At 46.2% G+C, this 22,018-nt stretch overlaps 1 protein-coding gene across 3 annotated transcripts in view; it reads left to right on the top strand.

The window, feature by feature from the left end:
• Nucleotides 1-22,018, top strand: part of PRKG1 (protein kinase cGMP-dependent 1) — a 440,105-nt gene that overhangs the window by 14,217 nt on the left and 403,870 nt on the right. For 2 of the 3 annotated variants that reach the window (XR_009958878.1, XM_062579492.1), the window contains exon 1: nt 18,092-18,440. The exons of the other annotated variant lie outside the window; for it this stretch is intronic. Coding sequence is in view for 1 of the 2 variants with exons in the window: in XM_062579492.1 (XP_062435476.1) it covers nt 18,130-18,440 (311 nt within the window). In the remaining variant the exon portion in view is untranslated. Of the gene's footprint in view, nt 1-18,091; nt 18,441-22,018 lie in introns of those variants that run through there. 3 annotated transcript variants of the gene reach the window in all.

Below are 22,018 nucleotides of genomic sequence, written 5' to 3'. Positions count from 1 at the left end.
GCAGCCAACACGCAAAGGTCTAAGGATGAAAGATAATCAGCACATAGAAGAGACTGTGTTTGTTACTGAGAGCAGCTCCTTAAGAGAGCATAAAAAATAGTGTAAAACACTGGGTTTCGTGCTTTTGCCACTATGTACTTGATTTGCCACATGCATTTTGGGGAAGGAACCTGGTGACCTCGGCACACGCTCCTTCAGCACACGACAGTGTTGTGACCTGCCCAACTGTGGCCTGTATTAGTAACGAAATAATTGCATGAACAGTTTTTCATGGGTTTCTCAGTGTGATCTTTTATGAATGATATATGCAGGCCTTCTGGCTTTCATTTCATGGCTGTTATTCCATAAGATGATCAAAACACACCTTAGAAGAAAAGCAACTCAATTAGGCAAGGTGGCATCATGTCAGGGTCATCAGCAGCTATCTGGGTGCATCTTAGCTCCTCAGCATGACATCTAAGGGTGCTACTGCCCTGGGGCTCCTTACCAAGACCTTTATATCTGGGCTGATATTGAATTTAAAGGTATGAAGGGCCAGGAGCATAGAACTCCTGATCAAAGTGCAGTTTGCATCTACTGTGCAGTAAATCAAGACCAGTTTCATGTAATAATCTAGGTGGTTAAAGAGAGAATTGATTTCAAACAGCATCCAGAAGATATTGAATTTTTTGTGCCTATTCTACCTGGCTCCTTCTGCTGTATCTCAGTATGAGCTCTTGTACCTTTTAACTGTGTTGACCTATAACATGCCATTACTACTCCGATACAAGAGAATAGGTAGAGCTAATTTCCACCCTCCCTTACATTTGACTTCGGTATCACAGAGGCTCGGATCAATTTTTCTCCTTCTTTTTCATTCTGTTGCTTCTTAGTAAGCAGATTAAAAAATAGCTTTCTTTGGAAGATTTGGAATAAAATTAAAAAAAAAAGGTGAAAATAGGAAAAAACATCACAGAAGCATATCAGTTACTGTCTATTTTAATTACGTCATTAGTTTCGCCAGCTAGTATTTCTCTGATTGCTTTTGCCTGAGCAAGCAGTGAAGCAATGAATTTTAGTTGTTTTTATTCCCTCCCCCTCCCCCAGTGAATTTTCTTCTGACCCCATCCTGGGCCTGTGATTCATTAGGAACTGGAAGCAGCAGTATTTGCGTGGGCGATGGATTTACTCGTCATGCAATCATTTTCACATTGTGAGGCTTAATGCGATGCTGATAAAGTCCGTACATCTGTATTCTGTGCAAATTCCCGGCATGAGAAGTCTGCAGGACGGTAGGCTTGACAGCATTTGTAAATTCAGCCTGCAACTGTCGTTTATAAAAAGCGACGTTACAATTACGCTTGTATTCACTTTCGGGCTGTTTTACGGCACCCAAATGATGTCAGATGGCACCAGAATGAATGAAAATTAGCTTTAGTTTTCATAAAGGGATATGTTAAAAGGCCAGCAAGGCTAGCTGTGATCAAGACTGATTTGTAGGAGATGGGTGACTTTGCCGAGGTTTTGTTTTTTCACTTCTATATTGATGTCTTTAAAAGAAAAAAAAAAGCCTTCAAGCATGGTTTAAAATTTGCTAGTGATTGTGAAAGCACCACGACTCCTTGTAAAATGTTTAAAAGATTAATTTCTCCAATTGCTCCCTCTTAAACGTTTGTTCGGTGTTTCAAGCCTGAACGGGTTGAACTTCCCGGTCCTGCTATTAAATCCTTAGAGCTTTGTTTGCTGGATTAGTTGTCTGCTCTCAGGCTTTTCTCCAGCACTTCTTCAATGGCAGCTCATCACTCTTAGCCCTCGCTTTGTTGAGATAAAAACAGTGAGTTCCTGGAACAGAAGATATGCTTAACAAGTTCAAGTTTGCAAGTTACACAGTTTAGAGCTGCTTAATTACATTACATCAATGCTAATGCTTTTCTCACCCAATTTCCTTAACAAAAACCACTAAGTTGCTTTCATGAGGTCTATTTTCCATATAGCCATATAGGTTGGCATTCCTTGCTTTAGCAATTCATTGCTTTAGCCTTGATTGCTTTAGCGATTAAATTTGGAATCACTCATCCCAAAGGATGTCTAGGATCAAGGTCAAGCTGGCATAATGCTCTGTGCTGGTCTGTTTACCTTCCAAAGTATATCTACGAAACATTTGCTTTCCCCTGGCCGGCCAAAGTGTTTGCTCAGTGTTTCAAAACTCAGTGAAAATCGATAATGGAGAAAACTTAGCAGCCACCAGGTCCACTTTTTTTTTGAAAATATGACATGCCAGTTATCTGGATTTGCGGGTTTGAAAACGCCTAACAGCCCTAGTTGATGTTTAGCATCATCGTTAATGTGGAACACAAGGTGTTGATGGCTTTGTCCATGACACTACCTTTCTTCCAAAATACAAAAAAAGCCTAGAATACTTGTTAAAGGATCATCCCTTCCTACCTAACAGGAAGTCTAGCGTATTTCCCTTACGTTGCATATGATATCCTAGAGCTAGAAGACTCTTTAGTGCTTTCCAGTAATATTTAGCAATGCAGATGCTCTTTTAATGCTGTCGGGACGTCTAGCACAGAGTAATACGATTGCAGCGATCCGTAAGAGCATGACTCTTATGTTTCTCTGCACTGACAACACGTAAAAGGCTGATCGCTCTGTTTTGCAGTGTTTTAGCTGTCAGTAGCACATGTTTCCCTCTGTTTAATCTGTTAAGGGACCAAAGCATAAGATTTTTTTTTTTTTGAGTTTCCAGCAACCTGTCGGGTAATGATGTTTGGCCTGCACGGTCCTTCCTAAGTAAGCTATGACCATGGAGTTTAACGAGCCAGCCATGTGAATCTTCCTGCCTGCTTTGATTAACAGGAGCTTAGGTGGAATTTGTGCAATTCCACAATGCGCAATTCCAGGGCTTCTATCCAGGATATACTCTTGGTGGGCAAGCGCTTCTTTTCTCTGTGGCTCTTGGTGTCTCAGCTAAGCTATGCTAAGACTTTGATTTTAGTCTACAGAAGCCCTCCTTTCTTTATTTTAGCTTGTATGTGTGTGCGTGCGTATGTATATGTCTGTATATATATATATATATATATATATATATATATCCCATCGAAGCTGCTTGAGCTTCATACTCACTGATGAAACTATTGAAGTAATGAAATGATTTCCCAGGGTGTAGGAAATATTTTCCACTGACATTCTCTTGATCTAGCCTTCAGACCCAATGATAACAGGATAATTATGACCTAATTTCGAGTGCTTAGACGTTGCTTTCATCATAGACAAATATTTCCGAAAAAGTGAAATGTCATCCCATTACCACCTGATCTTGGAAACCTTTGGGAGGTTTCTCATTTTTGCCTTTACAAATATCATTCTCACTTGCTTACACTATATAAAATAATTGCTCTGTTTATCAACGTGATGAAGCCAGTCCTGGCGCACTAAATTTGCAAACAAAACTGAGCAGGAGGTTAAGCACAGATTATTCTTTATAAGCTCATTCCTAGTTTAAGAGAATCAAATGACCACATCAGCTTTAAATGAGAAAAGGCGAGGGTTCGTTTGGGGCTTGCACCTCCAGAGTAAGATCAAGCACGCATGGATGAGTGTGAAAAGTTGTGTTCACCTGTGGCACTGCTTAGACTCAGGAGAGGGACAGAGACAGAGAAGAGCCTTGGACAGGGGCAGAGAGAAGGAAAGATTCACTGTGTGCTTTCCTGGCAAAACCATGCTAATCTATTCTGTCTTTTTGCACAGCCAATCTCTGCTGAATTTCTATTGCTTTCTGCACGATGAGATTGGTGCAACAGTCAATAGGGCAAGGAAGAAAGAAGGTTTTGGTACCACTATGCAGAAGAAGCAGCAATGGACTGGATCTTGATGGAGCTTTAGTTTAAATTAGATTTAACCCTGGGATTGGGTAGATGCTTTGTCATCATCTTCTTGGCTATGAAATGTTAAGGGAGAAAAAGAAGAAGAGAGGAGAAAGAACAGATATAGTGTATGTATGCAGCAACATGACATGCATAAGCCACAGGTATGGAGGTACATCAGAATTATCCAGGATCTTTGGCTGCTGCAAAGAACAAGGGCAGCATGTACATCAGGGGCTACCAGCTCAGGCTGTATTCTTAGCGCAGACGTAACACCTCCCATAAAGGACTGAGTGGTGCTGTAACTGAGCAAGTCCAGTAAAAACCCACTGCCAGGCTTGGGTAACAATGAATATTCAAGCTACAAATGAAGTCCTGCCTCGCTTCAGTTGTAAATCCCCCTACTATATTAATCGTATTCCCAAAATAGCATCAATAACGTTAGAGGTGAGTGTGGTGATTGACACCTCTAACTACGCATGCCCAGCTGGAGGATAGTGATGAGGAGGGACCACGGGAGGTTTTTGGTACCTACTGCACAAGGGTAGAGGGTGAGAGCATTTTGAAATGCAGGCCAAGGTTATCTGGCAGGCCTTGATTACCAGAGACACATGGATTACTTCAGTGTTATCTTCCATAGGACAGCCAATATTTCACAATCAAGGTAACGAGAGACCCACATTTAGTGGCGTTGACTTCAGGTTATACATCCCTTGAGACAGGCAATGTGGATCCTGGTGAGGGAGGTGAAATGCAGAGAGCGACTCTTAGCTTAACGCTGGGAAGTGGTTAAAAATGTCAAAAACCTAATGCTTCAGTTGCCAGGGAAAGGAGGGAGGTTGTTTCAGAAGGAAAAGCTCGAGGGCTGCACAGACCCAGAGCTTTCCCAGGAATGAAACATGCTTTCAGGTTTGGGTCTCCACCCTCTGCTCTCATAAAAGGAGTCATAGACCAGAAATCTTTAAACACATTGTTTGAATAAGGTAAAGTACATAGCCAATGGGCCAAGCTATGCCCTCAGATACATCTGGGTAACCACATTGCCCCCAGGGGAGCTCTACAGATGTAGTCAGAGGTAGCAATCGGCCTGGGGGAACCAAGCGAGGATGAAAGGCTGCAGTGTTCAGATCCTGGTATTTTTAACAGTTAAACTCTGGGGAAGAATTCCTGGGTCAAAGCTGCCAAACCCCCTAAAACAACTGTTAGGTGGGGAGAAACGGCTCCTGTGTACTGACACACACAGCCTGGCCACGTGAAATGTTTTCCCATCACTGACAGGAAGAGCATGGCTCTTTGCAGCAGCTATAAATGGAGGAGACATCTGGATGGCTGCAATGTTCCTGACAACAGCAGCAGCAACAAGAAACCCCAAGATGGAGAGTAGGAGGAATGATTTATGAACAAATATCTGTTTGGGTGGAAAAAACAGAGGTTGTTGTGGGGCTTTTAAAACATAAACCTACTCAGCGGAAGTGAAGGCAGGCACCTCAGAGCTCAACTAAGGAGCATAGGAGAAGGTGGCTGAGGTGGCACCACAAAGAGACCTGTCTTCTTGATTTGAAGGCAGAGATGTATTATCTACCACTTTGCTTGGTAGCTTGTTCTCATGGGCGTTTACCCTTCACGTGCAAAATAAGTGCCTTCTCGTTTCGATTTGCCTGTCCTCCGGTCCTGGCTTACTGGTTCTTGTAACGCCTTTCTCTGCTATTTCAAAAGTGCCATTTAATACTGAGCATTTCATCTCCATGAAGGTGTCTCCATAATATAATGAAGTTTTCTCTTGATCTCTTTTAATAAAGTAAGCGGGTCAGTCCCTGTATGTCTCTTGATCAAAGTATTTTTTCAGGTCTCCTGATATTTGCTTGCCGTCTTCTTCACCACCATCTATAATTGTGCGGTATAATTTTCTGCAGTATTAGCATGACATAATATTAGGTATTAGTGCTCTGAAAAAGCATTCCTGCCCAAGTCGCTGATACATATGTATTCCCTAGTCATTATTTCTCTGTTTTGTTAGTTTTTTTCTACTCCAAGCTCCTGATGAGACCATGAGACTTTTCTGTTGAGCCATGTTGCATCCCCTGTCACCTAGCTGTGGTGTCTGTTCCTCGTTCCTTAGCAGATCTCTCTGCGTGGGGCTGCATGAAACAGGTGGTTCAGTGGGAGCCATCGCTCTGGGTTACCTGCGCCATCGTGGGTCACCTTGTCCCTCTTGCCACCGAGCAATGGTGAGGGACAGCTCTGAGTCAGAGCCCAGCGTAAGGGGAGTCCATACCACAGCGTGTAGGCTACCACCTATGTGAAGGAGGAAAGTAGAAAGGCTTTTTGCAGCAAGAGGAGGTAGATTTATCTCTTATGAGACCAGCCACCATCACAGGTATTTTGTGCCCCTGTGGTTTAGCTCAGTTGGTTAGTGTGTGGTGCTGCTAATGCCAAGGTCATGGGTTCAATCCCTGTATGGGGCTATGCTGAAGGTTGGACTAGATGATCTCCAGATCTTACCAGTCTATGATTCTAATGCTAACAGCGTGGCTTTCCTTGCATATCCATAACATCACTGGTTGGGCAGAGGAGAAGACCTGTCACAGTGTGCTTTAGCTTTCTTTTTCTGCTTCTCTCTCAACGAGGAGGATGCCCACCTGAACCCTTCCACCCACTGAGATTTCTCACCAGCAGCAGGCTCAGCTGGATGAAGTGGGCTAAGAGAGAGGAAATACGGCTCACTGTCCTCCTATGACCTAGCAAGGGATTTACAGGCAGGGAAAAAGAAAGGGTAAAGCTTGGGAAGGTGATATTCAACATGCACATTTGCTGAGATGCTTCTGAAGGCTGTGTTATGGCTAGATGGCCTTTCCATACCTAGAAACCAGCACTTTGAGTACAAGGTTTTTTTGGAGCCACTGTGTGGAAGTAGAAATGATTACAAAGACTTGGAGGAGTGCGAGGGTGTACAGATGATACCTACTGGTTTGCAATCTTGTCCCTTAAAATATACTGACTAGCCCCAAAAAAAGGTGCTAAGCAGGAAGATGGTGGTGTTCTCTCCCCCCTTCAATTTCCTTTGAATTCACTGGCATCACCTATAAATGAATCATGGGACACAGGGAGATTTAATGCATGATTCTTTTTTGGTGGCTAAACACAACCCTTCCTGGTTTCCTTCTGTAATCGCTGGGGTAAAGCAGACATGACTGTGGAGGTTGCCCTCACGGGGTGGTACTTGGCTGTGTCTGCCCAGTCCAATAACTGGCATTGCCTCCTAATAATGACTCCTTTAAAAGAAATCTAAAGTATAAATAATTAATGCCTGTTAAATTATTCAGGCTGGAAATATGCTCCATGAATTTAGCAAGCTGACCATGATAAGAATGAGCAATTATAATAGTTAACCCATAAAGCACGGCGATCTACAAAAAAAGGGTTAGATGATGTGATTTGGATGCTCAGCAAACAAATGGTATTCAAATTTAACTGAATTTATTTTCAAATGGCAAACCGGTGCTTGTTTCTTAAAAAAAAAAAAAAAAAAAAAAAAAAAAAAGAAGAAGAAGAAGAAGAAGAAGAAGACGTTTTTTAAACTTTGATCACTGTTCTCTGCAAGAACTTGAAGCTGTTTCAGAATGCTATTAGCAGCACAGTGAAAGAAGTTATCTTCAAGATACTCTGTCTCTGCCAATTTCTCCTGGTCTTTCCCCATATATTGCTGAATAGGTAGCAGGATATATATATATATTTTTTTAAGAAAGGATTTTTTTAACCTGTTAGCATCATAGAAGAAATCTAATAATAACGTACATACTGATGGTGCAGTTCTGCGAATGCCTGGAAGTAACTGCACGCCAGTCAGTGGCCAGTAAAACCTGCACGATTTATTTGGACACTGAGAGATGGTGGGACGATAACTGAGATCTGCATGCACTCTAAAAGCCTTTTCAAGTAAAAATGAAACATAATTTAGTAGAAAAAAGGGAAACCCGTTGCCTTTATTTGAAGCTCTGAATGCAGTGCTAGTAAGTTGATTTTAGAACTTAAAATGGTCATTGTCCAAATACTCAATGTTTTGTCTACATTATACTCTCCTGTATATATATTCCTCCTACCTAGAAATACAAGCAGATATATGCAGATTTGGCTCTTCTCTTTGGGATTTTTTTTCTTTTTTTGTATAAAACTAAAGGGATCGTATGGAAAATGTTAGGACTCCTTACTTACCTAAGGAAGCAGCTGCATCCCATATGCAGACCATATACTGTGCTGCAAAAGCACAGATAGAAATGTTTTGTGGCCACAAAATGTGTTACCTCCCTCTACAAACCTAAGCCAGGACATGGTCTACATTAGTCTTGGCCAGAATCTGGGCTGATCTTACTCTGCCATCAAAGAATTGGGTTCTGGACCATTTCAGCCTGCAGATAAGCCTATTTCCCTAAATCATCTAATCTGTTCGTGGTCTTGATTTGCCTTTTTAAAGCTTTATTTACTCTACCTCCTTAGTGTTCCTATGAAAATATAAGCTTTAGGGTTAAAAAAAAATCTAAAATCTAAAAAAGCTAAATCTCCTATTATAGTGGATCGCCTGTATTGATTTTTTCCCCATATTTTAGACCTCCACACTCAGCATCTGTTGTTCTGCTGCCCAGTTGACACCAGTTCCTCCTGGAAATTACATTAGTGTTTTTAACTAAAAGTTCACTTGCAAAGTTTAACTTTTTCAGTACATCTGAGAAGCTTTGGGAAAGACCTTTTTTTTTTTTTTTTTAGATGACGGATTAATTACAATTGCAGTTGTATGTATGATGTATGTACATATATATATATATATAAAAATGGTATTTGCATAAGCTATTTTAATTTCATTGACTTTTCTGAGAGTTTAGTAGAAAATATTAAAAATTAAAAGCAAAAAAGATTGAGACTTCTGAAAATGGTCTCCTGAACTATAGGAGGAGCAAATACCTCCCAGAGGGTAAGTTGTTCAAAATGATTCATAGGCAGGCTGTCAGCCTCTGTTGTGTAGATCCCTTCTATAAGGAGATGACTTTATGCTATAAAATACATCCCCACTGGTAGGATTAAATCCATTAAACAGAAGTAGAGAGAGGATTCGTTAGTGGGTGTTTGCCCAGCCCTCTGCAAGGGCAGAAGCGCTGGATGCTGTAGGAACATCTCGGCAGAAGATGGAGATTTTAGCGGAGTCGCTGGAGTGCCCAACGAAACCCGTGTACAGGGGCTTATGTAAATGTGCCCCTTAGTATGCTATACACTCACTTATTTAGAGTTATAGTTGCTAACTCGAGAAAAACTTATGATATTAATCCTACCCACTTGCTGAGACAGGCAGTAGCATCAATATGTCGCTGGGAAATTCAAGCTGCGTTGGAGCAATACTCCTGGCCTCCTTGGTCTCTTTCCTTCTTTAAATGCGTGCATATTTTTGCTCCTAAATGCATACATATTTTTGCTTCTATATTTCCTTTCAATTGTTTTTTTCTTTCGGTTGGTGATTCAACAAGTATTTGGCGTGTTTGCAGCCGTACACCTCAAACAGGGAGAGCTGGTCAGTAGAGGGCGGCATTAGACCTTGTGTTTTGCGTTTTTTCCTCTTAAAAGAAATTAGAATTAAATAACAGGAGGGGGGAAAGAATGTGGAGAATGCTGTGCCTGCCAGAGCTGCAGGCCATGTAAGGGAATATAGCGGGGCCAAATACCCACCGAGCGGGGAGGGGGCATGCAACGCTTCAAGCGACGTCACGCTGACATCAGGAGCCGAGAACAGTCGTTTTGCTAGTCTGGCTTTTAAGATAGTCCTGGCTTTCAAGCAAAAAAAAAAAAAAAAAAAAAAAAAAGGAAAGAAAAGGAAAGAAAATAGAAAATAAAAGGATGGGTTTTAAAAAGATGTTTGTGCATCCGGGAAGGAGCAGTGATTTTTCAGAACTGCTGCTGAATTAGTGCTGCTGTTGGAAGAGCAAAAATAGGAGATAACACTGGCTTTCTGCAGGCCACAATGTAGGTTTTGATGGTGCGCACCAGGATCCATGTTCTCTCTTCCAGCAACATGAGAACCATATGATGCTTTCAAGATGAGCTTGTATACTAAGCTTTGGGTGTATGGATTACACATAGAAGGATATAAGAAAATAGCGCCGTTGTTAAGGCTTTGCCTGAAATCAGTTCTTGCATAGAAGTAGACTACAGAAGGCTACAAATTACAGATAAATGGTGGTTTCCAGAGCAGGAAGAAGCAGACATTGCCTTTGTAGGTTGATCCCTTGGGAAGGCCTTTTTTTTATCTAGTTTAGAGGAAGTTCCCGGGAGCAGACTCCGGGACTGCCTGGCAGCAAAATTTGTGCTGTTCTCCACCTGCATCAAAGAGCAGGAGACAGCGGGGAAGCAGCACACTGGTGAACCTTCCCAGTGTGTTTTAACACGTGCTTCAGTTGTGCGCTGCTTACCCGGATGGAGCTTTCCCAAGCATAACTAAGAAATTGCTGTAGAACTAGGTGGAGTTTTGGAAAGCCTTTGTGAAACCCTATGTGAGCCCCACTTTGAAGCTTCTGCCTGGATGGTTCATGGATGTTGGTGGCTTCTGTCCTCTGCAGGACAGAGCTGTTAATGGTCACGGAGCTCAGCACTGACTGCGAAGGTTTTCCAAACTGCTTTCTGGAAGAGAGGCTTCAGCATTACTAGGAATGTGGACATAAAGATTTCTAGGTCTTTAAGTAAAAGTCTGACGTTGCAGTAAAATATTTCTAGTTGCACAGGACGTGTAGCTGTTAGGAAAAGACTTGATAACAAATTTGCTATTTCTAAAAAAAGGCAAGCAACTGGTATTTATCTTTACAAAACACCAGTCTGTTGCCCAGTCACATAAAATAGAGGTTTAAAATAGGCGTTTAGCATTCATTTTTATAAATATTTGAAACATCAAAATAATATTTTAATAAGCATGGGAATTAATCTGATTACATAAAGAAACGGTATGCTTGTTTACAACGCATTCATCATAAAATGATGTTAACGCACTGGTTGTTTTCATATTGGTAGCATAATACGTGTTTATTACTAATCCAATTTCAAATATAAATGGGTTGTTTTGAAGGCTGGACAAATCGGTACAACAGGCCAGGCCAGTTACGGTAGTTGAGTGGTGCATTACTGGCAAGAGGAGATAAGAAACACTGCAAGGTCCAAAAGGCAATGAGAAGGAGCACCCAGGATTGCAGATTCTTGGAGCCGACAAGCGGCTTGACGCTGTTAAACATAGGAAGAAATGGCACCATGCAGCTCTGAAACCAGCCTGTAGGAGCGAGCTGCTACAGATTAAAATAATTTTGGGGGTGAAATAATTTTTTTGTTGTTTGCACCTTTCTGGGTACTTTACTTTCAACTTTTCGCAGCCAGTCAACTGATGAAAAAAATCAGCATGTTGCAGAAGGCAGCAAAGGTTTATGAAAGAGAAAGGTCTAACTATATGGTAAGAGAAGACAAACAGCAACGTGAGTTTTGATCAATGTGAGTTTTTACCAGCACCCTGCTGAAAACCTATGCAAAAAGCACTACTCAAAAATGTGCCTTTAGAAGCTATTATGACCAGCTAGAGTCCAAAAGAGTCAATTAAAAGAGAAACTCGGAGATGATCTCACCCAGAAAAGGTTAGTGGGTGCAGATGAAGTCAGAACCATACGCATAAACATGGGATTTGACCCCGGATGTCCTGATACCCTGTTAAGTACCTGAGTGTTTGTGTCATGTAACGTGATAACGTCAGATCTATATTCTGCCCAAGTGCTTTCTTAAGTAACTTAATACAAAGATGATATATAGCACATGGTAGGCAGTCATAAGGTTGCTGGCTGTGCAGATGCCACCTGAAAGCTGCTAGCTTTGCCAAGGTGTTGTCTCTGAAAAGGAGGTTCGTGAAATCTTCAGTATATGTTGACCATTCAGTCGCTGGATGACGTGCAGGGCTCTATATGGCATTTGGATTTTGTCTCTGCTGTGTGACTAGGCTGGATTATTTGTGTCCTTTGGCTATTACCCTGTGCCATTCAGTGCATGGGTTGGATAATGGATGAGTCACGATCTTTAATGCAACCTGGAGATATCATATAGCAAAAGGAGGATCATATGTTGAATAGCAAAGATAAAACAATCCCCAAGCACTGGCCGTCCTGAGTGGTTACACTGTGATTCCTGGTAGGGAAAGGATTTCTCCTGGTGCGAGATGAGAAGAGTGAGGAAGCAGGCCTGGCTACCCCAGCAGAAGACCACTTCTTGGTGTGAAGACCAGTGGCTTCAGATCCAATGTGCAGCTCCCACGTTCCTTCAAATGTTGCAGCTTCCCCTGATCTCATAGATAGATTTGTATGAGCCAACATGTACCTGCAAGTTTCTCAGTTTTTGCCTGTTTTTCCAACTGTGTCAACTGAGTTCAGTTTTTCTACAAACTTCACCTCCTTTATCCCCTTCAAGCATCATGGTTTCAAGAGCAGATCTGCTTCCTTACATTTAGGATAATTGGTCCCTGGGTTCATTTGCCAGTAGTTTTTGGCCGAAAGCAAAAGAAAACTACATTTCCAGGGCTCTACTTGTTTAAATGCAGCTTTTGCTCCACATACTCAGTGCCCTGGGACTGCTGAGAAAAGCAGGGGCATAGTCAGTGTCTAGTTGTAGGAAACTGGAAAACCACACTAAGTACTTATTTTGGCAGTTTTCGGAACAAGCTGCTGCTTAGCAGCAACTTGAAGAGACTGCTTAAGGCAGCTGGATCATTTTGAAGCTGCTTCTGCTGCTTCTGCTTCTGCTTCGAGCCCACAGGAGGACATGCCCAAGCTTTGCTTGGAGCTGACCTAGCTGGGCAGTTCAGCCCTGTTAGCAGATGGGAAAAAATAAACTGGTCACTTGAGGTGTGTATGGATAGGAGGGCTTGGGATTAAGGAACGCAGATCTACCTCCACTCTAGACGTACATGGAGATCTGCTTTCTATTTGCAATGCCTCTTCTATCTAAGGGTGGCACAGAGTATGGCTTCACTCTCTCCTGAAGAAGACCCAGCCCCAAAGGTTTGGTTTGGGTGGACGACAGGAGAACATGCTACCAGCAAACTTGTGCTGTCCCTTCCTATCCTGCAGAGTCTCATGAGCACCAAACAGGCACCAAAGTGAAGGGGTGGGGAGACCTTCCGCCACCGAGTGTGATCATTGGATGGGACAAGATGTTAAAATCCAACTATCATTGAGATAGTGCTTACAAAGAAACCTGTCAACCTAAGCGTGCCGGATGCTTTTTGGACTGCAGAAGAGCTGCATAGTGGTTTCTATAGACACATAGGCAGGTTAGCTATGAATAGGGTCTTATTAGCAAGGGAACGAAGCCAGAGGGATCTCTTACGGTTGCTCTAATGGAAAGAAAAAGTAATAGGCTCTTGACAGGCTTGTTGAATGTGCATTCAACTTCCCATTTTACATAGATATTGAGAATAGTATATTGTTGTGCTATTTATATGCAAAACTCATGTTCCTCTCCTAAAGCTGACTGGTGCTCTTCTACCATTTTGGCTCTGCGGCCCTGCCAGCAGGAACCACAGGTAGAGCCTTTCCTCCAGTCTGAAAAAAAGGAGGAGGGGAGGGTTATCTTTCACATAAAGACCTTGTCAGTGCACTATGTCCTTTATGCCTTTAATTTTTCTGGGCAAAAGGCCCTCGAAGGAGTACGGGAAACTTGCATCTTAATCTGATTGTGGCACATGCATGGGTGTATGCTGGGAGCGGAGGGACTGAAACCACTGCGTTATATAGATAATCCGGTGCTATTGTACTGTTGTAATGTCTCATCATTTTGCCTTGCATGACACAAGCATTCATTTTTTGTTATTATGTATGCCTCTAATGTGATATAAAAAGCTAAGCATATTACCAATTACAGTGCAGCACGCTATTATTTTTTCCTTGTCTCTGCAGTGAGCATTTTTTTTGTCAGATAATAGATCTTGGGGTATTTTTCTCATACACTGTCTACTCAGAATGATCCCTATACCGGGAGGATTTCCTTAGGCAGGCTGCAGCAGTTGCATGTTCTTCACAAGAGTGTTTCTTCTCAGTGTTTCTTAGTGATAATGGCAAAAAAAAAAATATATGCTAAAGAAAAGCCTTGAGATAATCCAGACGAGATGTTGATTTGACTTCACTTAGGGGATTTAAGAGAGAGTGCACACAGCATGAGTGTATCTCCATCCCTTCAGTGGGGAGGAATAAATAGGTCTTGGGTCTTATTTTTAATTGAGTCTACATTCAGCAATGCTGTGTGCTCCAGAAAGGCCCAAAATGAGGAAAGTTGAACATCGCAAGCCAATAGGGCTTCTTTGTCAGAGAGAAATGGGGCTGAAGCACTTCCCAAATATTGCTCCTTGGTCTTGGCAAGGCAGCTCTCTATGATGCAGTAGCTCTAGCTTCATCAGTATCCGTAGGGGCTGAATTATTCCTCAGCTGCCCTTTGAGGATGGAAGAGAGGTTTGTCTCAGCTGAGAGACCCCAAGGAAAAGTCAGATGTGTTGGTGTTTCAGTAGGTGGCACTCTGTCCTCTGCATCAGCGTGAATTTTGGGCCCTTGGTGGAGGTAGCATCCCACAGATGAGACAGGGTGACTCTCACAGCCAAACTGCAAATCAAGTTGGTTAGGGCATGCTTTTTGCAAGAGTTCAGCTTATGCACATGCCACTTTCCTGCATGTCCTTCTGTATTTTTATCGTCTTCATATCAAAAAGGTGTTGCTGTGAATAAGTGCACAGGGGATGTATTCTGCTTGCAAGCAGCTCTGTTCCCAGCAGCAGCTAAAGTCACGTGGGTACTGTACCTGCCAATTCTTCCCCAATCTGCACAAAGCTAAGACAAGCAGGGAAACAAGCTGCAAACATCCAAACAGGTCAACTTTCGCTTTCTCCTGCAGCCTGATCTGCTCCCGGAGATATTTTGGGAAAGGACTAAGGAATGGATTGCGATGGATTAGGCAGGGAAACCAAAACAAAGCAAACCAAGAAGCAAACAAAAACCCCTCCAACATCCAAGAGGAGGGAAATGTTTATGTATGTACTCAGTCATGCATCTCTAGCTTCTCCTTCCACGCTGTCCTGGCCGACTCTAGCAAGGTGACATTTGCCTGTCAGTGATCCAGCTTGCCACCTGAGTTTTGATTGGCGAGCGCCGCACGGTGTTTTTGGAATAGAGAGCTTTCAAATGTGTTTTTAGCTTCGAAGGTGGCAGCTGAGTGGGTGCATTTGGTGACAGATGATCCTTGAAAGGTTTAGAAGCAGAGCTATTAAAACCCAGAAGCTGTGCGCTGAGGAAATATTGTGAGTAGATCAGAGCCTGCGCGGGGAGAAAAGAAGAAGAAACATTGATGTTTCGTGGGGAAGCCTGTGATTCCCATTAGCAAGCAAGCCCTGGTGGCATTTTGGGGCAGAGGTAAAGCTATCTGTAGGTGTGTTTTTTTTTTTCTTTTTCTTTCCTCGCAATTTGCTGCTGACATCTGGGCCGGGTGAGGCACAGTATTGCAGTGGTCGGATCAGCAAAAGGCTTTTTAGAGGAACTTTCACTGCTGGCTCCCTTAAAGTACAAGCAGGTTTCATTTTGCCACCCCCAAACCAATCCGCTATTGCATTCCTGCCGTTCCTCCATGCAAGGCTTTTTCTTTTCCTTCACACGCCCGAGAAGACAAAGCAGCCTCTCCAAAAAAAATGATTTTTTTTTGAAAATTTAAGCTGAAGAGAATGGGCTCATAGGATTTATTTTGATGGGACTGGGGTGGTGGGATCACCATGCTGCTGAGATGGCAAGGCAGCCGGTACCCCAAAAGCCTGAAGCATGAGCCGCACAGGCAGCTGCAGTCCCCAAACCCCACTTGGCTGATGGTTTCTTCAGAAGAGCAGTAAACAACCAGAAATAGGCAACTGTCTGAAGCCATCACAGGGCAGCACCCAGCTGATGGGTTGTTAAGACCTTTGGGCTTCCTCAGCCCCATCCTGAATGAGGGAGGGCCGGTCTTAGGTTTGCAGCTGCTCACCATAGTCACAAATCTAAAACTGCGACATAAAAATCTCTCTTTCGATCTCATAGGTTTTATAAGACCAGAAGAATCTGCCTTCTACCTGTAAATATTTTCTTTAGCTACGGTTAGTTGAATTCCTGGCCAGTTTTATTTCCCACAAAGCCAGCAGCTGCAATCTCAGGGATTCACTGAACAAACAGATATGTGGGTTTCTACAAGCAGTGGGGAGAAATACTTGTAAGAGAGCATCCAAAGCACATGATGCTCATAAAACACGTCAGCCTGACATCCTACACGCTGGTGGAGCAGCATTTCTAATGTTTTTCTCCGGATCCTTTCTGACGTATGTACTGTTGTCCCAGTCCCTGCACACCTCTAACAGAAATTAAGTGATGTGGCTTTACCACTTGTTACTGAGAAATTAGGCACAACAGTTTCCCCCCAGGGCTGGCACTCTTTTGAAGCCTGAGGGACTTCACTTAATCACCTCATGGTCTTACTTGTGCAGAAGTTCTACAGGGAAGAGGCCAATAAAACTTTAAGCCTGTTTGCTGGATGTTGTTAAAATAGTTTTTTTTTAAAAAAAAAAAACAACATTGATTTCTAGTTTGTAGGCAGCAATAGTGCATCTATTTAATGCCACATTCCTTTAAAATGGAAATGTTCAGAAGATGTTTAGTACTTTTGCTCCTAGTGAGTTATGTAAGACGTAAATGGAAGAAAAATATAGCAAAAAAAAATGCTGTCGGAACTTGAAGTGCATTGTCAGCCCATGAAAAAGCGCAGTGAACTTTGCTTTTGTGCCTAGCAAATCATCAAGAAGGCTTAGAACAGAAGCATTTTACATAAGCCAATTCTGCTTTTCACGTGCATCTTGAGAAATGCAGGAGTTACCAACTATGTGGAAGAACCTGCAAAGTCTCACGCAGATTTATGGGAAGAATCCAGGCTCTTTCAAAACAACAGCTTTGAATAAGGGAGTAGCTGTAATCCCTCATCCATTCTTTTTTTTTTTTTTCTTTCTTTTTTAATTTTATAAAGACCATCTGCAGGTGGAAAATCCAGCACGTAGAAAATCCTGGTGCATGATGTGATGTGCTCATGCACTAGGAAAATCCTGATGTGTTTGGTATAGCAGAATGTAGTTTATACTTTTGCGCACGTATCGGGGCTACACCAAAAGTTCACCCACGTTTTAATGTGCTTCTTTTTTTTGGTGCTATGAGACGCGTATGCATTGCCTTCAGATTTTTTCCTTGAGCTTGAGCTATATTTACCTTAAAATCTAGGGTTTTGGAGCGCAAAGCTCAGACTGAGCAGGAGCCATGCCTTTGCCGGGCACTGGCTTGTGCGTTCCCTTGTAGAAGATATTAAAAATGGGCTGTAAAAAAAATAAAGAAAAAAGAAAAGGCAAGCATGCGAGAAGCCGGCCAAGTTCCATAGGAAGAAGTAACACGCTCGGTTCAAGCAGGTGGTGGGAAGGGAGAAGACCGGGGGACATCCCCCAAAGCGGGGTGCGCGGCGCTTGGGGGGCCCATTTCTGTGGCTTGCTGCTAGCTTGTGGGCCGGTTCGACGTCCCCCTCCCGCAAAAGCGTGGGAGCGGAGGGGGTCTGCGACGGCGCCCTGGGCGCAGGTCGCCCCCCCCCCCCCCCGGCCGCGGGGGCGCGCAGCCGCGGGCGCGGCGCGGTTCGGCGGGGCGGGCGGTGGCGGCCGCGGGTTCGCGGCTCCTCTCGCCCCCTCCGGGGGGGGGGGAAAGGGGGGGCCGCGCCGTGCGGGGCGCCGACGGCCCCCGGGGGGAAGAGGCGAGGCGAGGCGAGGCGAGGCGCGGCGCAAGTGCCTCTGTGCATCCTCGCAGACGCCCCTTCCTCCCTGCCTTCCCTCCCTCCTCCCCGCCCTCCCCCTCCGCGCGCGCGTGTGTGTGTATGTGTCGAGTGTGTGTGTGTGCATGTGTGTGTGCGTGTGTGTGTGTGTGTGTGTGTCTCGCTCTCTCTCCAGTCTAGCCTGACGCAGGCAGATCGAAATCGCCCCTAACAACCCGGGCTCCGGAGCGCGCTGCCGCGGGGGTCCAGCTGCGGCGGTGCCGCCAGCGCCGCTGCCCCGGCGCGCAGCGGGCCCGGGGCCGCAGGCAGCGCCCCGGCGGCGGCGGCGGCGGCGCGGGGAAGTTGGCCCAAGTGCGGGGAGGGGGGAAAGTTGCCGGGAGCGGCGAGGGGCGAGCGAGGCAGCGGCCGCGGCCAGGACCATGGGCACTTTGCGGGATTTACAGTACGCGCTGCAGGAGAAGATCGAGGAGCTGCGGCAGCGGGATGCGCTCATCGACGAGCTGGAGCTGGAGTTGGACCAGAAGGACGAACTGATCCAGAAGCTGCAAAACGAGCTGGACAAGTACCGCTCTGTGATCCGGCCCGCCACGCAGCAGGCGCAGCAGCAAAGCGCCGGCACCTTGCAAGGCGAGCAGAGGACCAAGAGGCAGGCGATTTCAGCCGAGCCCACCGCCTTTGACATCCAGGATCTCAGCCACGTCACCCTGCCCTTCTACCCCAAGAGCCCGCAGTAAGCAGGGGTTAAGCCTTGGGGGAGCGCGGAGCGGCCGTGCGAGCCCCGCACCCGCCGTGGAGCCACCTGCGGGCGCCATGGCGGAGGGCAGCCTCCCCCCCCACCCCCGCCCTTTCCCCTCGGGGCCCCCCGCCGCCGCCGGCGCGGGCAGCCGCATTGCTGCTGCCGCCCCCCGCCCCGAGAGGCGCCGGGGCGGCAAGTTTGGGCAGAGGCCGGCGGGAGCTCCTGGCCCCGGGGGAGAGGAAATCCTTAGGGGGGCGGGGGCTTCGCCCGTGCGGGAAGGGGCGCAAGGGACCCGTCGGCGAAGGCAGCAGCCCACGGCATCCCGAGCCGAGCGGGTGAGGAGGCGGCCGAGAGAAAACTTGTAGCCCGCCGTGGGGCGAGAGCCAGGAAGGCAGGGAGGGGAGCGGGCCCCCCCGCCCCCGGCCCTCCTGCCCGCACACGCGAAGGCGCCCGCTCGGCGGCGAGCGACGGCGGCGCTCGGGGTGGGCGGCGAAGCCTGCAGCGGCGGCTTGTGGCGCCCGGTTCGCCTGAGGATTCGCGAAAAGGCAGCTCGGAGGGAGAAGTTGTCAGGAAGCTCGCTTCCCAGCTGGGAGTGCGGCCGCGAGGTGCTCCGTCCCGCTTTCACACTTGCCGCGGCCGGTGCAAATCGCGGCCATGGAATGGGGAAGACGGAGACCTCGCAGGAGCGCCGGTGCTTCCCCCACCCTACACTTAATACCATTATTTGGAGACTAGCCAAAAAAACGTAAAGCATTTGGTTCAACTTTATTTTATTTAAAAAGGCCGGTTATCCAGTGTTGAAATCCCTGCTTTCATGTCAAAACCCGCGGCCCAGTGCTGCGCTTCTCTCGAGCAGGTCGCCGCGGAGGGAGGCAGCGCCCGGCCGGGCTTCGCCCCCCCCCCCCCCCCCCCCCCCCGGGCTTAAAACTCCCAACGGCCGCCCCGGGAGGGCTGAACCGCTTTCGCCCGCTGGACGAGAGGGGCCTCGCCGCGGCCGACATTTTCCTTGCTGAAGGGATGCCGGGCAACAGGCGGGAAGCCGCCTCGCCGAGGGGCTCTCTTGGGCAGAGGGAAGGTTTCTTTTCGCTGCCCCGCGTTGCGTCCCCGTGCGGGCTTTGGGAAGTGGGTCACCTGCTGGCCGCGACGCGCCGTCCTGGGCTCGGGCGGCGTCGCCAGCGGCCGGGGCGTCGGGCCTGCCCTCGACGCCTCGGCCGCGTGTCCGCGCCGCGGCGCGTGGGGGCTGGGGGCGGGGAACGCAGACGCGAGCCGCGCGCGGCCGCCCCGGAGCGCCGTGAAAGTCGCCCGGCCTCGGGTGGGTGCGCGGGGCGAGGCGAAGCCCCCGCTGCGGCCTGGCGGCCTCGCCCGCCGGCCCCCTCCGCCATGGCGGGGCTCCGCCGTCGCCTTGGCAACGGCCGCCCGCCCTGGGGGTGGGGGGGAGGGGCGGCGACCTGCCCTTCCCTTCGCCTCCCCCCCCCCCCCCCCAGCCCGAGCTCCTCCGCAGATATTTTGCCCTTTTAAGGCGAATCGCCGGAGTTTAAACGGCGGCGGGGGGAAAAAGTAGCGAAAAATAATAATAATAATAAAAAAAAAAAAAGTGGGAAGCGCGCGGCCGTTTTCCCCCACCCCGACCCCGGCGGCCGCCATTTGGCCGCGCGGGGCCGGCGCCGGGCCCAGGTGCGCGGCGGGACGGCCCCCCCCCCCCCCCCATGCGCGGATACCCCGCGACCGGCGGCGGCGTGCAGTGGTTTCCGGGAGGATTAACGCAAACGTGGCCGTTCCTACATCATCGTTATTACTTTCCTTTTAAACCGCTAGGTCAATATGTCCCTCCTGACAGGGCTTGTGAAAAGCCTTCGGCCTGGAGCAGAACGAATCTCCCTGCCGTGTACCGTAAAACACGTAGGAAGCCCGTCAAAAAATTTATTTATTTATTTACTCAATTTATTTTCCAATTAGATTTGTAATTTCTCCTTCCTCAAGCCCCTTCCTTTGATTTTATTCGGGCCCAGTGCACGCCGCTTGCCCGAAGCAGCAGTTTAATACCGGCCTTCCACGGTCAGTGCTGCGCCTAACTTTTTTTTTTTTTTTTTTTTTTGGTTAACTTGCTGCTTCACATTGAGGTGAGGAAAAAAAATAATTGCTTGTTTACTGCTTCAGTGATAAACTTTGCTCGAGTAAAACAGTCATCGCAGGTGCTTACTGAAATCTGTAAGTTGTGGTGCTGATAAGTACTTAAAATTTGAGCATCCGTGTGGAGAAAAGTGCGTAAAAAGGGGAAAAACCTGACAGCGGTGAATTTTCTCATGTGGCTTCCTTATAATAAAATGTAACTGGGATTAGCCAGACTTACTGGTGCAGCACTGGGGAGCTTCTGGGCGCGGGCATGCACTTGGCTTAATTTATTGAGATCGTGGATGACTAAATCGTGCGTTTTCTTATACCTCTGTGCCTGCGACCTGCATATGGCTTGCATAGTGCCCCTGTGTGCTAGAAAGGAGCCTCTTGTCTTGATTACGTTAAAAATGTGACACACAAGCTTGAGCCTCTTTTGTGGCTGTATAAAACCATTTATGGCAGCAATGGAAGGAAAGGCAGAGAAGTTCTGGAAGCGTGGGTATATACTTAAAATAAGTTGCAGAGCACACAGGGCTTTATTTGTTGTCGCAGGGTTGGGTCGCTCTAAATTTCACTATATATTTATCTTGCTGATGCGAAACTGGACTTTAGGTTCTCATGAGTTGATACCTAAAATATACGGAGGGACACATCTAGTTGAGAGAAGTCAGATATTTGCATCTTTTATCAATCTCTGTATTTGAGTAACTAGAAGGGAGTTGCTGAAAGTAAGAACTGTTGTTCCCCCCCACCACCAATGGAAATAACTTGCAAGAAGTGAGTAGAGAAAAGGGATAAAGACTTGAGAAAGCTGGAGCATTTTCCATGGTAGAAAAATGCCACGACAAATCCTTATCTCGTCTTTATCTTCTGAAATTTGCTGCTCTGTTTAGTTTTCCACCCGCTTGACCTCTTGCAAGATATATTTTGGCTGCTAATGGCCTGTCAGCATTAAGACGAGTGTGAGACCAAGTTTTGCATCAACAATTAGACCAGTTCAGATTTTTGCAAAGCTGCGAGCAGAAAACCAGCTTTTATAACGAGGAAACTGTAACTCTTGCTTTGCTTTTGTTACTTTGCATTTATGATGGGAAGATAGCTGTGCCTTTAAAAAGATTGTCTCCTCCTGTGATTGACAACAGCTGTATCCTTTTTGAAGACTGTATGATCAGCATATTTTGTGTTCCAGAAGGAAAAAAATGTTCAAACATAATGTAAAGCAGAGCAGACAGCTAATGAGTACAAGGGATCTATAGGGCCCGGTCTTCTCTTGTCCGAAATGGTGTATAGTCTATCATTGCCTCAAGTAAGATAGGGAGTAATGCTTTGTCACTTATAGAAAATGTTGAGTAAGATGAAAAATGGCATGTTTACATGAGTTAACAAACTTAAAAATGCTTTGAATGTGAAATTGGGAAATCAGCCAAAATCCCACAGATTCAGTTCTGGGAGGGGGA

Source organism: Rhea pennata, chromosome 7, assembly GCF_028389875.1.
Source record: "Rhea pennata isolate bPtePen1 chromosome 7, bPtePen1.pri, whole genome shotgun sequence".
In the NCBI taxonomy this organism is placed as follows: Eukaryota; Metazoa; Chordata; class Aves; order Rheiformes; family Rheidae; genus Rhea; species Rhea pennata.
Note: the sequence above shows the minus strand (reverse complement) of the source record. Positions and strands in the feature narration are given on the sequence as shown.